The sequence below is a fragment of the Apodemus sylvaticus genome, chromosome 15 (genome assembly GCF_947179515.1).
Source record: "Apodemus sylvaticus chromosome 15, mApoSyl1.1, whole genome shotgun sequence".
In the NCBI taxonomy this organism is placed as follows: Eukaryota; Metazoa; Chordata; class Mammalia; order Rodentia; family Muridae; genus Apodemus; species Apodemus sylvaticus.
Window position 1 is genome coordinate 53600325 of NC_067486.1, and position 16177 is coordinate 53616501.

Below are 16177 nucleotides of genomic sequence, written 5' to 3' on the forward strand. Positions count from 1 at the left end.
TGCCCCGGCGGCCCCAGCCCCGCGAGGGGCGGAGTGGGCGAGACCATCTCCAGCGCTGGCGAGGGGGGAGACGAGGCGGGGCCGAGGGGCGGGGCCGCCTTTCCGGGTCCAGATCGCTTAGCCTCGGGAGAAGCCCGGTTTTCCAAGTGGATGAAGTTTTTTTTTTTTTTTTTGAAGTGGGAGGAGCGTGTGGGGAGAGAGGGTGGGCGGGGACTCGCGGGGCAGCGAGGCGTCCCAGGCAGCCGGGCGGCGGGGAGGGCGGGCTCGTCCCGGTATTGAGGGTCGGCGGCGGCTCCCCCTCCTGCAGGGCGGGGTGGTGCGTTCCGAGTTCCCAGGAGTTCGCGGCGGGCGGGGACCGCGGGGAGGGGAGTGGCGGCGGCGGCGGCGGCGGGCGGCTCCCGCTTCAGCCTCGGCAGTGGCGTCGGCGACGGCGGAGTCGAGGCAGCCGCGAGCGCTCGGCCGAGTGGCGGCGGGCGGCGACGGCGCAGGAGCCGGGGGTTGAGGACACGCGCGCTGGCCCTTCCGCGCCGCGGCCGCCGCCGCCGCCGCCACCCAGAGCCTGAGGCGCCGGGGCGCGGGCGAGCGGGTGGGCCAGGGCAAGGCGGGCATGGCGCGGACCCCGGGCCCGGCCCCGTTGTGTCCTGGAGGCGGCAAAGCACAACTTTCCTCGGCGTCTCCCCCCGCGGCCGGACTGCTGCTGCCGGCCCCGACGCCGCCGCCGCTGCTGCTGCTGCTCATCCCCCTGCTTCTCTTCTCCCGGCTCTGTGGTAGGTGAAGCGGGCGAGCGAGGGGCAGAGCGGGGCGGGCGCGGGCGGCTCGTCCGGGAGGCGAGGCGAGGCGAGGCGGTTGTGCCGGGCGGTTGGCTGCGCGAGCGGCCGCCGCGGACTTTGCCTGGAAACTTTTCGCCGCGCCCCGGGCGAGGCCCGGGAAGGGCAGGGAGAGCGAACAGGGCGCCGACCGCTGGCTTCCCTCCCCCGAGGCCGCGCGGGTCGTCGCGCTGGGCCCCCAGGGCTGGCGGTAGAGCTCGGTGCGCGGAGCCCCGCGTGCCCCGGGAACCGTTACTTCCGAGCGTATGCGCCGAGGCGGAGAGCGCGGACTTCTGGGCTGAGGTTAGGATGCCGGGATGCATGTTGCCGCCTCCTCCTCTCTCCCCGATGAAACTTGAGCTGCAAGTCCGGAAACCCTGTGGACACTAGCCCGGCGCACTGAAGCCTTCGGGTCCACGCCTCCTGGCCTCCGGGAGAAGGCACCATCTTAAAAACCCACCCTGCGCCAGCATCCCCTTCCAGCCCGATTTGTGCCCTGGCAACCTTTGGCTCTTTGGGTTGATCCCAGATGGTACCCGCACGCCGCCTTCCAGTTGTTGGACGTCCTTCACGCAGCCTCTGGTTATTTTAGAAGAAAACGTTGTTTTCGGGGACTCAAGATTTACCTTTTGAATACATATTGCATCTACTGTCCCCTGGTTGTTGAAACAAGTAGCCCCGGGTTTACCCGGTGTGCCTTTTTTTTTATTCCAGATTTAGGAGCTAATCTCTTTGTAAGTTCTGTTCCCGGAATCTGAGACTAGTTTAGAGACCTACTTTTTTAAGGAAGATGAAAAAAGATGATAAATTTACTTTTCATGCTAGAGGAGTGGACGTGATAATCAGTGGACGGCACTGATTTGGTGAAATAAAGCTACCAGCCTTAGGAGATTGAATGTCTGGGTAATATCAAAATGCCGCAAGGTGTTGTTCATTTAAGGATTGCTGACGGGAAAGATGGAGGAATAAAACTTAGATTTAGATTATTTAGACAATGGTTCTCTGCGCATATGAAATCTTAATGTTCTACCAGTATTTAATATAAGGGAGAGATGTGTACAAATTTCCTTAGTGCTATGTTACAGAAGAAAGAAAATCTGCTGCAGGTAGGTGAGTCAGGGTAGTTGGTTCAGAGGGAGAGGAAATTATGTTGAGATTGAGTGCCACTTACAGACTGAGAATTTTAGTACATTTCCAGTGCTGTAAGGCAAGTTTTTGATTTACATGGAGTGCTTTGTGATAAACGACATGCTATCTAGTGCAGTTTCCATATCCCCACTCCCCAGATGTTTGGTCCTGAGACAACAGGTTTAGCCCTTTAAGTTTTAAGCTTTTAGCCCCCTTTTAAGGTAATAGTAAATTCTAGATTGAATTTGTATGCTGTTCTTATCCGCCATTAAGGCGGCTCCTGGATGGTCCTTATGATTTCAGTTCGAGGATACTTGGAAGTGTGTGTGTGTGTGTGTGTGTGTGTGTGTGTGTGGTGATACAAGCATTTTACTGTGGTGACTTAGTTTGCAAGTACTGAAGGAGTGTTTGTTTGTAGGTCTAGAGGGCTTTTGTCAAAAGACAAAATCCAAGGGGAGACTGAAGTTATGCAAAAGTTGATACAGAAAATAGAGTTTACATTGGTAATTTTTATCGTGGCTGTGTCAATGAGTTGTTGATTACTTCTGGGAGCAAACATTAGGTTTTACATAGAAGAGACATTTTAAAGAGATCTCTTGTAGTGCTCTAGGGGAGAAGGGTGATCAGTTATTTTAGAGCCCAATAAACTAAGCAGTATGGGGGAAAGCATACTGATTTAGAGGAGGGCTGTATGGGAGTTTTTAGAGTCAACTCTTCTTGCCGTTGTAGATATGGATAATAGCCATGTTACTGTGTCCCGCTCATTTAAAGGGCTGCCTTTATAACTTGTGTTATAACACCCTAATTTGCAAGTTCTTATGACACTTTTTTTTAATCAGCCTCTATTTTAGAAAGTAAGAATAGGACACAGTTGTCTTGATTTAGTAAGCATAGAAATAGAATTTTCCTGTCAGCTTTTATTTCCCTTGCTAACAACCTGTTGATATATGAATGATAGTAATATTAACATTCCACAGCACCAACACAATTTGACACATGCCTACTGTTTGAGTGACTCAGTTTGAATGATTGAATGCACTCAGTTATAGAGTTGATTTTTAGACTTGAAAAAGATGACCCTATCTGATTGTTAATCAGAATGTTCTTTTATCATTTGAAGTTTTAACATTTTTTTTGATAAGTTGTTTAAATTTAGCATTGCATTATTTGGTGTGGTTAACATCATCATGTCAATTTGACTACTAAAAATATCCCTCACCACTGGTAGACCTTATAGTTTGGAAAAAAAATATGTAAATGCCAGAGTTGGTGTTTGAGGACTGTACGCTATCTCATTTGAACAGCTAAACTTTTCTCATGGGGGTTGGGGATGGGGTCTCACTGTGCAGTTGACATTGGCCTGAAATTCCTGATCCACCTGTTACCCTCCTAAATTCTGGGATTATGTAAGTGTGCAATCATATTTGTGCTTTGAAAGCTGAAGTTTTTAAATGACACCTTCACCGTGAGTGGATAAATTGCCAGTTTTTTAAAGTCTAAGCCATTTCTAGTTACAAGGTCCAAGGGACCAAGTTTCTATGACATCTGACTCAAACCTAATTTCTTTAAGTCTGAAATTCCATAGTCCTTTGTGATCATAATTATCATATGATAGATTATTGTATGCCTCTCTTGTTCTTCCTACATTGTTCCTGGAGGTTGAGAACATTGTTTTAGCAGGAGTGTGTCACTGAAGAGTCAGAAGGTGAAGCTTGCCCCTTTTCTAGGGCCATTTGTCTTAGGGATTCCGCCACCACGGCTCTGCCTTTTGACCGAGGCTTTGTTTTTATGACCAATGTTTAGAAGGTGGTAGCAAATAAGCTACCATATAGTAACAGATCTGTAAAATGACTTTGAATATCTGTAGGGGCTTTCTAAGTGCCTGGGAATGCATAGTTGGCAGTGTGTTGCCCACAACATCTTTGCAGTGTTTCTCTATAGATGTGTATGAGACTCTAAAAGTTTGGTCTAAAGGGGACAGCAGACATTTGGGAAACAGACCTAGATGGAGGCAAAACTCACTTTGTTGTTGTATGTATGTGTGGATGTGTGTGTATTTCTCTAGGGATGGAACCCAGGGAATTGTATGCGCTAAGCAAGTACATTTACAACTGAACTGCAGCCTGACTCTTGAGTCAGACCTTGGTGAAGTTGGGCAGTTTGGTGATACATCCCTCTGTTTCTCCTTACACACTTTGCACATCCTCTCACTAAAACGCCAGTCTGATTCTGACGAAGACTGCCACTTCTTAAAAATTAATTATTGGCAGGTTACATGGCATTTTACTAATACAGTTCTTAGGATATTAAAGGAAGGAATTAACTAAACAGTTAGAGCACATGGTGTGGTAGCTTTTATTATATTGTATATTATAAACTGTCAGACCTAGATTAGGTGACTCTTAATCCCAAATAGAGTTTTAACTGATTGATGCTTTGCATCAATATGACTGTATAACCAGAAATATTTATTAGATATACTTTATATAAATAAAAAGGTAGCTGTTTCAGAAAACTAGAGTATAGTCAAATTAAATGTGTATTAGTGTGGAAACTACTGGAATCCTCCCTTAGCCATGCTGAATATGTTTTAAAATTTGGCAGGTTTTCATAGGGTCACTTAGAAAATTAGTGGTTATATTGAACATATGGGGTGGAGAAGGGAAGGGAGACAAAATTTCAACACTACTCTGTATCTATAACATCAGGCTAGAGTCCTTATGAGTTATTGGAATGGCAGCCAAATTTAGAAGCAAATAAATTAAAACCGCTTCTCTTTACAGCATCAGAAAGAAGCATAGCTATTGAGTTGTACGCGTGTGTTTTTATACTGTATATTTATTGGCACACCCTGTTTATGCCAGCCTTGTTTATGTCACGAGACTCTTAATTTGAAGTGTTTGGGATTGGGTATGTTTCAGATTTAAGATAAAAAATACTAGAATATTTAATTTATGTGAAAAAGATTTCCCATAAATTGCTTGCTTGTTATGAATCTCACATGTGCCTGGTGCTCATGAAGGTCAGAAGAGGGACTCAGATCCTCTGGAACTGGAGATGAGACTTGTGAACGACCGTGTGGGTGCTGGGAACTGAACTCTGATCCCTTACAGGAGCAACAAGTGCTCTTTACTGCTGAGACATCTCTCTTGCCCTGAGACTTGAGTGTTGGGGTGTACATCTAGGTGCTGTGGATGGATGCCATCCTGATAGGACTGATCTAAACGTGTTCAAGTTTCTTATATTCCTTATACACTTCACCTGAAGGGACTTTCATATGATGTTTTTAGTAACTTTGTGCATAGCATGGTATTTTCTACGTGTGTTGTGTGCAAAGGTTTTTATTTGGGAGCCTTTTGAATTTCAGCTTTTGGGATAATGGATGTTCAATCTACTCACATATTTACACACACACCTATACAGATATATTTTGATAGCTTACAAATTTTGATAACTCGCATCTGTATAGTTAAAGAAATAAAACTTTCTAGTTATTGCTAGTCATTAAAAACTAATTGAAGAGAAGCTAGCTATGATGGTCTTATTAAAAACAGAGTTTTGATGTGCTTTAACTTACCTATTGAAAGTTGCACGTGTATTTCTATAGATTATCATGTTAACTTAGTCTCCATACAAACTGACAGAGCTATATGATTTTCAAAAGATAAAACATTTAATTAATAATTACTATTAATATGTAAATTAGAGTAAAAGATAATCCTTAAGATAATAGAATTTTAAGTATTCTGTGTGCCAAGCATTCAGAAAACACTTTGAATAATCCAGACATCATTAATTTGTCATTCTTTGGTTTTTAAATATATTTTTGCTTAAAATTGCCCTTTAATTCTTAAATTCATATACTTAACTGAATTTCATTAAGCTCATGATCTTAATTTTTAAAAATTACTTATTTTCTTTGTTTTTTGGACACAAAGTCTCACTATGTAGATATTGCTAGCTTAGAAGTCACTCTGTAGACCAGGTTGGCCTTGAACTTGAGAGCTCCAGTGTGCTTCTAACCTCCAGGTGCTGGAATTAAAGCATTTGTTACCACACCACACCACACCCAGGTTTTCTATTTCTTCGTATGTATGCATGTATGTGTCTACATGTCTACATATGTGTGGGTGCACATATTTATGTAGGTGCATGTACGTGGATGTGTACATGGAGGCCAGAGGTAGGGATTGACAGTCTCTGTCTATTCTCTACAGTATTCATTGAGGCAAAGTTGAACCCAGAGCTGGAAGACTGGACTGGGCTGGGCTGGACTGGGCTAGCCTGGAGGTGCCTGTTCCTCCCAAGGTTGCAGTTACAACCTTCCAGAGTTTGTGTGGTTTCTGGGGATTTGAACCCCAGTACTCTTTCTTATTTGCATGAAAAGCATTGTAGTGACTGAGCCTTTTCCCTTTCCTATACGATTTTTATTACTTTTTAGCAAAGTCTGACAGTTCATTCATTTAAGCTTGTTGAAAACATTTTTTTTTTTTTGTTTTTTTTTGGTTTTATTTTTTTGGTTTTTTTTTTTTTGTTGTTGTTGTTGTTTTGAGACAGGGTTTCTCTGTGTAGCCCTGACTATCCTGGAACTCACTCTGTAGACCTGCTTCTGCCTCCCAAGTGCTGGGATTACAGGCGTGCGCCACCAAACATTTGTAAGGGTGGACTTGATGTTTTTTTGTTTTTGTTTTTGTTTTTCCCCTAAATGGCTCTCTTACAAGCCATCAACTTAAAATTTCAGTGAGGATTGCCTCACATTTGTCTTGCTACTTCTGTATTGCATATTTTATGGTTACCTTAGAAAGGATAATTTATGCTTATGAATTTCACAGGTTTAAATTAGTGTAGGCTTATTTTCTTGTGGGCTTATTGATTGCTTACCGTCCATTCTACTAATGGTATAACTAGGGACAAGAAGAGCTGATGTGTTGTGAGTTGGAGAGCATGGAGTTTCAGGGTGTTTGAGAGACATTTTAGAATCTTCTCCCAGATGGTTCTACTTGTTGCAACCTTTTTATTTTCCGCGTGACCAGGTGAGCAGACTCTGAAAGAGACACACTGCACCATCTTCTTCACTGCTCTGTATTTGCATGTGCTTGTCATAGGGTGTGGTGTGGGGGAGGTGCGAGGACACTCAAGTTTCCTTACTTCAAAAGTTTAGCAACAAAATCAAGTTTAGTCTTAAGTGTACATGCATACAATATGGTGTAATAGAACCCACATAATTTTGTTTTCCTATCATTACATTTAAAGATTTAAAAAGTAAACATGACATGAGATAACCAAATACCATTCAGCTTATAATTGATATTCAAATTGTAAATACTTATTTTTATGTTTCAGTTTTTGAAGTCCTGGCATTTTACACTTACAGATGGGTTCAGTTTGGATAAGCCACACTGAATGCAGTTAGTAGTGAGATGTATTGTAGCTGATGGCTACTCCTTCAGACATTGAAGCAGTAAACTATAAATTGTCTCTGAAGTACATTATCCTCCTTGGGCCTAAAATTGCATTGTTCTACCAACTGATGACCTGAAGTACTTGCTGTAGGAATGTCTTTCCCCATTAAGGCGTCCCTCACAACTGCTTACATACAGTGAGAATGCAAATCCATTTTCCTGTGATTTTATGTTCAGAATAGTGTTGGAAGGAGTTTTTGATGGACCATTCATCTGAGGAAGAAAATACCATGATTAATGTATTTGGGAATTGGAATATATACTATATAATTAATACCTCTCGCAAAAAGTTCACAGTGTGCCTTAGATTATTAATGGTCTAAGGATTGCTTCGTGAAGCAATGTATTTTAACTATTCTTTTTATGAAACACTTAAGTTGTAAAAGCTATACTATACAAAATATGTTAAGGGAGATATGAACTGTTGAGAAGTGTTTTAAATTTGGGATGCAAACTAGGGAAGACTGATAGGCCGGGCTTTGTTACCTGCAGTACTTTCCCATTGTGGTGTGTTTTGTTTTTCTTTATCTGTTGGTTTCTCATTGCTACACCCATTTTGAATTAGAAGAGGTTTAAAATGGCCATTTTGGAGAAATGTAAATTTTCTTCAATGGTATTGTAAAATCAGTTATGCGTTATTTAAGTAGTGTGGATGTAATTTAAACGGCTTCCAGTGGAGGAATATCTTTATGATGTGCATGAAGTGGGTAAACTTATGATTGGTAGCATGTTAATTTTATAATGCAAATATTCCAGAGCTGCTGTTGGGGAAGACATGAAAGTACCAAGTAGAAAACCTAAAAATAGGTTGTGCATAGAGCTAGCCCTTCAAGTCAGTAACTGAGAACATTACAATTAAGAATGAGCTGCACTCTTCAGAGAACAAAAGTATAATGAATGCAGCACTGGAACACTCTGACAAGATTAGCTTTAAACAGATTATTCTGTGAATTGGACATGATAGAAATGATTGCCTTTACAAAATATTTTGGACCATTGTTTTTGAAGACTTAGAATAAAATTTCTTAAGTATAGCTACACTGAGTTAGATTAAAATTAATTTCATAATGGTTAAAATTCATTTCATAATGGTCTTGTCATTGTGGATCCAATTTGATTTAAATTAGAGATAATTGTTTATGGCTCTAAGTTCAACTTAATGCTAAGGCAGTGGGTAAACTGATTTTAACTGGTTAGATCCTTAGAAAAAATTGTTTTTTTTTAAAAATGCCTTTTAATTGTTTTTGAAGAGATTATGACTCTGGGGTGGGGTATGCACACAGAAAACACTTGAACCTTGGTTTAAGTGTGCAAGGCTATTACATCAGCAGTTTCTCACGAAGTTGGAAGTGTGCTTATGTTAATAGCTGACATAGCTACTCTGAATTCTTGCAATTCTTGTAAAACTTGAAAGAGATAAACAAATAACTAGCATAAGACTCTAAAAACATGCCAGTAATACATTTGTATTGAATATCGATTTTTATGTTAGCTTCTTCATTCACAAACAACATTTAAACAGAATGAGATTCAACATAAAATGCCAGTAAAGAGTTTCTTTTCTTTTCTTTATTGTATATTAGTGTTTTCTTAAGTTTATTGTATATTAGTGTAATGTCAAAGGGTTCTCTGTTTTATAAGTTGCCATAGACCCTGTACCTGACTGGTTTTAAAATGACAAAAAAGGGTATATAAAGTCTAGGGTTGGCAATAGTAATGAACACGTGTGTTTTAGAAAAATACATCTGCTTGGTTAAAGTATGGTATTTTATTTTTGTATATGAGAAGATATAGTTGAAAAGTAAAAACAGATTATTAGTTTTAGTGAGAAAACCTTTTCAATTTAAGACTGCAAGTAATTAGTAATTATGGTGCCTATTTTGAGGCCATGCATTGTTTCTTAAACTTTGTTTATATATAAACACACTTAAATGCATGGATAATATTTATATATATGTGTGTGTGTTTGTGTGTGTATGTTTGCTCTGCAAAAGTGTTTATAACATTCCATAAGCGTCTTGTCCTCCAAAGCTTTAATGTTGATGTATTTTAAGATCAAGGTTTTCTCTGAGGATACTTGTGTTGCTTTGCTGCCCTCTACAGTCGTCAGGAATAGTGCCTCTGTTTGTGTCAATAGCTGCTTTTCCTATCAGACGGTTAGAGTACTGGTTGATTTGTGAAGTTTAAGTTTAAAGAGTGGGCTGAATAACAATTATAGTTTAAATATGATAAAGTTTATATAATCATAACACTTGATCCTGTTATACAGAAATTAAAGGACTTAGAAATTGCATCTGGAGAGAGATGCTGGTCATTGACTATTAATCAGACCATGATACCAGAGTCTGTGCCATGGTACTTTCAGGAATGATGATCAAGAAAGCTTAAAAGAGTGCTCGCTTCGGCAGCACATATACTAAAGAAAGCTTAAAAGAGACACAAATAGAGTTCAGCTGAGTAAAATTGTTATTTCAAATAGGAAGGAGACTTCCCCACCTTTTATTAAACAAAGAACATCCCTTTGGAATACTGGGCCTTAAGACATGTACAGTGCATTTCTTTTTACTGTGCCTGGGACCAAACTTTAGGCCTTGAACATGCTAGGCAAACAGTCTCCCACTGAGCTATGGCCTCCACCTGAGAAGTATAAAGTTCAGTGTCAGATCTGCACTGAATGTGTGTGTGTGTGTGTGTGTGAGAGAGAGAGAGAGAGAGAGAGAGAGAGAGAGAGAGAGAGAGAGAGAGAGAGAGAGAAGAGAAGAGAAGAGAGAAAAGAAGAGAATTTAATTACTTTCTGCCTCTAAATGATACTTCATTCACAAAATTGCTGTGGAAATTAAGTGGTACTCTAGATCTACAACAAAGCAAGTGTAAAGTGTTGTGGAATAGGACCTAGTGATGCAGGTCTGTCGTCTCAGCTACCTACAGGGCTGAGACAGGAGGATTTTAGTTGGAAGTTGAAGAACATGAGCCTAGCAGCATATGAGACGTTGAAGTAGAGAGTAACAAGAGATCTGAGCATATAGCCCAGTGGTAGAGCACAAGCCTATCTTGCATGAGACCTTGTCTTCTCTCCGGTACCAGAAAAGTAAATTAAAAGTTGCTTGTAGGATTATTGGAAGAATATCTTTTACTACTGATGGAGAAAGACTTGAGGGGAGGAATCAAACATTTTTGGCTGGATTGTGAATGAAATATTTACATTTGCCATTATGAGGGAATCTGATGAAATAGAAGATAGTACATTGAAAAGACCACTGGGACAAGTATTCTAAAAGGAATTAGTATTTCTGTGGCATTCAAATAGGACCTTTATGGAGACAAGTGAGTGTTTTTCTTAGCTAACATTAGATGGTGGGGTAACAGGAGCATAGTGGTTTGAATGAGAAATTTTTCCTGTGGGCTTATGTAATTGACCACATGGTCTTCAGTGGATGCTATTTGGGGAGGTAATGGCAGTGTTGGGAGTGAGGCCTTCCTGGAGGGAATGCATCAGCTCCTGAGCCCTCCCTCCCTCCACGTTGTGTGTGTGCGCGCGCTTGGGAATGGTCATGCTCACTTCCTACTCCTGCTTCCATGCCTGTCCTTCCCTGCCATTATGGACTTTCCTCTGACGCCAACACCCACGTAAAGCAGTTTCTTAAGTTGCTTTTTAATAGCAAAAGAAAATAAAATGGAGTGTTGCTGTGAAAAACCTAGGCACATTGGTTTTTGAAGGAACATGGAGAGATCTGGAAGTCTGCACTAGCGAAACTGTTGAATGCTGTAAACAGAGCCAACAAGGCATTGTTATAGGAACCCCCAAGAAAGTTCTGGGAGTAATGTGTACAGGGGAGACTTGGCTTGTGAAACTTCAGAGGTAGAACAAAGAGGCCACTTGTATGATGTTCTGTGAAATAATCTGATTTCATTATGCCCTTCTCCAGAGAACTTGCCTGAAGCTAAATTAAATAAATAATTTCTTCAGTAGAGAAGATTCGATGATAGTTGATGTTTGGTATTGAGTCTGTTGACATGATTACTAATGAATTCTTTGGGGAAAGTCTACGTTTGCAAAAGCAAGCAGGGGGAAAACAAAGGAGAAGAAAAGATAGCTGGACAAAACGTCTGTAATTGTGGTCCAGGTAGGGCAGGCTCCATCTCAAGTTGGCAGCAGAACTGACCTCGGCAGTGTCGTCCACAGCCTGCTGTTTTTGGAAACAAGAAAGATGAAAGACTGAAAGGGTAGTGGATTCTTCCTCTGCAGTTTCAGAGAGCCATTGAGTCCAAACAATGTCTGACACGGTTAGAATTCTCAAGAACAGGCCCTGCGAATCTATGAAGGTGAAGCCTGGGTTGTGGTGGACACCCCAAGATGTTGAAGATGCCAGAGCAGTCAAGGAGAAGATTGTACAGGGGCAAAGCAGCCTGAGAGAAAGATGTATAAAGCTGGAGGGAACAGTGAAGCCCAGAGGCCACATCTGCAGTTAGAGATCAGCGTCTGCCCTTTTAGGACTCCAGGCTCGTTTTGGTCCATCCTTTTTTTCACTGTGTTTCTATTCCTCTTTTTTGGAACAGTAATGTGTATTCATCACCATTGTGTGTTGAGTATATGATTTATTTTTGATATAATGGGATCATAAGTAAGAGACTGCCTTAATTCTCAAAAGAGATTTTGGACATTGGATGTTTGAACAGTATTGAGACTTAAAGACTATGGAGACTTTTGAAGTTTGACTAAATGCATTTGGCATTATGATATGGCCATGATCCTGTGGGCAGGGGCAAGGGCTTAATGTGGTGGCTTTGTTGAGAAATGTGCCCTACCCTGACTCATGTATTTGAACAATTGTCCCAGACTCGAGTTGCTGTTAGTGGCTATGGGACCTTTAGGAGATGGATTCTTGTTGAAGGAAATAAAATCATAGGAACGGAGGAAAGTTATAGATAGGGAAGGATTTGATCTTTTGTGATTTTAGTGATATATTTTGAAGATAAATCAGTGTGAATGATAGTTGGAAGAAATGAAGTAAAAGTGAAGAATAAATTATGAATCAGCTGTGAAGGCACTTGTTGACAGAAGCTGAAGTTGTGAAATGTAAATGATGGGGTGGTAGTAATAATTTTATGTTGGTGCATACAGATACTTAATACTGAGTCTCCCAGAGATTATTTTAGGTACCTTGAAAAAAATAAAAGCTAGCTAATAAGGGATAAAAGAAGTTGATTATTTACTACTATACTTATTATAGGATGTAGGATATAGTGCCCAAATACTGCATACCTTTTGAGTATCATGTAATGGAATGTCTGACAGTTTAGGATGAGAGAAATAATATAAACTGATATATAACAGTTTGGGAAGAGAGAAATTATGTAAGGAAAGTAATATGAATTATCATAAGTGTATTCTGAATTAGAATAATAATGGTAAAAATGGAAGTGAAAGGTTTAAAATAAGAGATTTTTAGAAGAAAATAAGTCATGATGATCCCAGGTGTTAAAAATGCAGGGAAATGAGTGGTTTGGGGGTTTTGAATTGACTACATTAAGAAAGTAGTGTAGCACTTGCTGAATGGGAGGCTGAGGTAAGAATCAGAAATTATTTAGAAGGCTATATTAGATTCCTATGGTTGCCACCCACATACTAAGTTACACAGGTGTTGTAGAATCTTGACGTCAGAACCAGTGTTCTTAGAATAGAATCTTTCCTTGTAAACTAGTTCCTCTGGCTGTTGTCAGTCTTTGTTGTTTGTAGCTATGTCAGTATAGTGACTGCCTCTGTGATTATGTTACTCTTTCTGTACATATGTCATAGGAGTTTTGGACAAGTCTATTGTACTAAAGCATACCCTAATTTAGTATGACCACATGTTAATTACATGTGCACATAATCCTACTTTCAAATAAAGTTACATTTACAGGTATCAGGCCTTTGGTCTTCAACACATCTTTTTCTGTACATAATTGAATTCCTGACAAAGGTGTGATGTTTTTTGTTTTGATAATATGAAGTACTATTTGGGGCTTGGTTCAAGTGAAAGTGCCAAATAAATACAGCATTTGGAAGATGCTAAGTGTGAGCTGTCCTGGGCAGATGTTCAGACAGATGAGTGCAGTGTCAAAACTTAAATATGTAATGTGCTGTTGAATCACTATAGAATTAATATATGCAGGAAACCACAACTCTGGCCAAGAAATAAGTCATTAGCAGCATGCTAGAGGTCCTTCTAACTTTTCCTTTTCTATTCTAAGCCTCCAGAAATAACCACAATTGTTTGTTAACACAAACTTTTCATCTTTTCTGATACTAGTAGGTTGAACCGCGTTATTATACATAGCAGCTTTTTAGAACCACGGTATAGTATTTTTCATTCTAACTACTGCAAAATTTGTTAGGTTTCTGATATTACTTTGAGTTGTCTTCATTTTGAAGCTGTCATGAGTAGTGCTGGTGTGAGCATCCATAGCCCCTGTCTTGGCAGTAGAATTTCTGGGAACACATAACCATGTCTCGCACAGAAATAGCTTATAGCAGTACATATACTCTTACCAGTAGAGTGTAAGACTTACCTCTGTGATAGCAGACTTTTCCTTCATTAGTCATTCTGACTATTGAGCAATACATTAGCTCAATTTGTGTTTCCCTAATGGCTCTGGTTTCAGGATTGTGGACCATATGACTACCTGTTTTGTGAAATGTGTGTTGAGTTTTTTCCCCGATTTAATATATTGGGTTGTCTTTTTAGACTTTGTTAGATTTGAGCTCTTGTATGTATCTTAGCTTTATATATTACAGATCTGTTCTGTGCTTTTCACTTATTGAAGTGTTTCTAAGTGGAAGTACTTTAATGTTTGCTCAGGTCATCAAAGCCAACATTTTTCTCTGATACACTATCATACATGGGGGATTTACTTCTGCCATGATGTGTACTAGGCTGTGTGTTCATTTTCTGTTGGCTATGCACTGTCGCTGCTGCCCTGTTGTGGGATGATCAGTCTACTTGCTCAGGATGTGTTTATTTTACTATTTTATTAGGCAGGTAAACAATTGTGATATTTTATTATCACTATGCACATACACATGTGTATATGAGCTTAGTAAGTTTTACCTTTATGAATATTTTACCCATAAGCATACTTAAAAAAATACTTTTGTGAATTTATATAGAGCAAAATTCAAGTTAAACCTGTTTAAGATTTTCCTAGTATTTCTTCACGTTAGTAACTTCTTTTTGTTACTTTATGTCTGTATACACCATGTTTTTTGTTTCAGTGCTTTAAAATTTTTCTTGATGATTTAATTTTTTGAGTATTTTTTAGTTTTGATACATTTCCTCATTCCCTCTTTTCTTTCCCACCATGTACCGTTCTCTTCAAATTCATGGCTTCTTTTTAATATTCATTACATACATGTATGTACATTTCTAAATACATATATATATATATATATATATTTGATTTTGGGGTTTGGTTTTTTCGAGACAGGGTTTCTCTGTATAGTCCTGGCTGTCCTGGAACTCACTCTGTAGACCAGGCTGGCCTCGAACTCAGAAATCTGCCTGCCCCTGCCTCCCAGAGTGCTGGGATTACAGGCGTGCGCCATTCTAAATACATATTATATACCCTAAATGAACACAACCTGTTTGACCTGTATGATGTTACTTGTATGTATATGTTTTCAGGCCCAGGGAAGAGTATACCAGTTAGTGCTTATTTTCCTTTTTTTTTTAGTAACTAATCTGTGTTGCATCCAAATATCAGCCCCCCTCTCTTCTTACTTACTCCTCATATAGATCTTCCTCCCATTCCCCACTCCCCCTCCCCACCCCTAGTAGTCACTGAGGGCTAGGTGCATCCTCTTCCACTGAGGCCAGACAAGGTGGCCCAGTTAGGGGAACTGGTTCCATATGTAGGCATCAGATTCAGGGACAGCCCTTCCTCTAAGACAGAAAGACCAAGTTGCACTTAGTGCTACATATCTGCAGAGGCCTAGGTCCAGCCCATGTTTGCTCTTTGGTTGTTGGTTCAGTCTCTGAGAGCCCCCAGGGTTTAGGTTAGTTGACTCTGTTGGTCTTCCTGTGGAGTCCTTGTCCCTTTGGTTCCCCCAATCCTTCCCCCAATTCTTCCACAAGACTCCCTGAGCTCCATTTAATGTTTGGCTGTGGGTCTCTGGTTTGTTTTCATTGGCTGCTGGGTAGAGCCTCTCAGAAGATAGTTATAGTTATGCTAGGTTCTTGCCTGCAAGCATAACAGAGTATCATTAATAGTGTCAGGGGTTGGTTCTTGCCCATGGAATGGGTCTCAGTTTGGGGCCATCATTGGTTGCTGTTCTTTCCATTTCTGCTCTGTCTTTGTCCCTGCACATCTTGTAGGCAAGATAGATTTTGCATCAAAGTTTTTTGTGGGTGGGTTACATGTCCTTATCCTTCCCCCTGGGAGTCCTGCCTGACTACAGGAAGTGGCTACTTCAGGATCCATACCCTCCCACTGCTGGAACTCTCAGCTAGAGTCACCTCCCTCTGCCCACAACCAGATGCTTAGTTTCTTAAAAGGTTTGTTAGGTTATTCAGGAATTCTTTACAACTCAGCATACTCATTCTTCAGGCTGCAAGTTATTACAGCAAGACTACACAGAACAAACATTATTATTATTAGCAAGGGGTCATCAGGCAGCCTGGGGGAAAACCAGGCTCAAGCTTCCAGAGTACTTTCCCAGAGTCCCACAGGATGCACTTAAGTGTCCCAGGAGAAGCTGTGATGGCAGATATGAAATGTCACTCACTAACCGTTGAAGCTTGT

The 16177-nt window shown here is 40.6% G+C and overlaps 1 protein-coding gene across 2 annotated transcripts in view; it reads left to right on the plus strand.

Moving 5' to 3' along the window:
* The first annotated feature begins 377 nt into the window (after nucleotides 1-377).
* Nucleotides 378-16177, plus strand: part of Nectin3 (nectin cell adhesion molecule 3) — a 97136-nt gene continuing 81336 nt past the window's right edge. For both annotated transcript variants that reach the window (XM_052158675.1, XM_052158674.1), the window contains exon 1: nucleotides 378-767. In XM_052158675.1, coding sequence (XP_052014635.1) covers nucleotides 608-767 — 160 coding nt within the window. In that variant the 5' untranslated portion in view covers nucleotides 378-607. The remainder of the gene's footprint in view (nucleotides 768-16177) is intronic.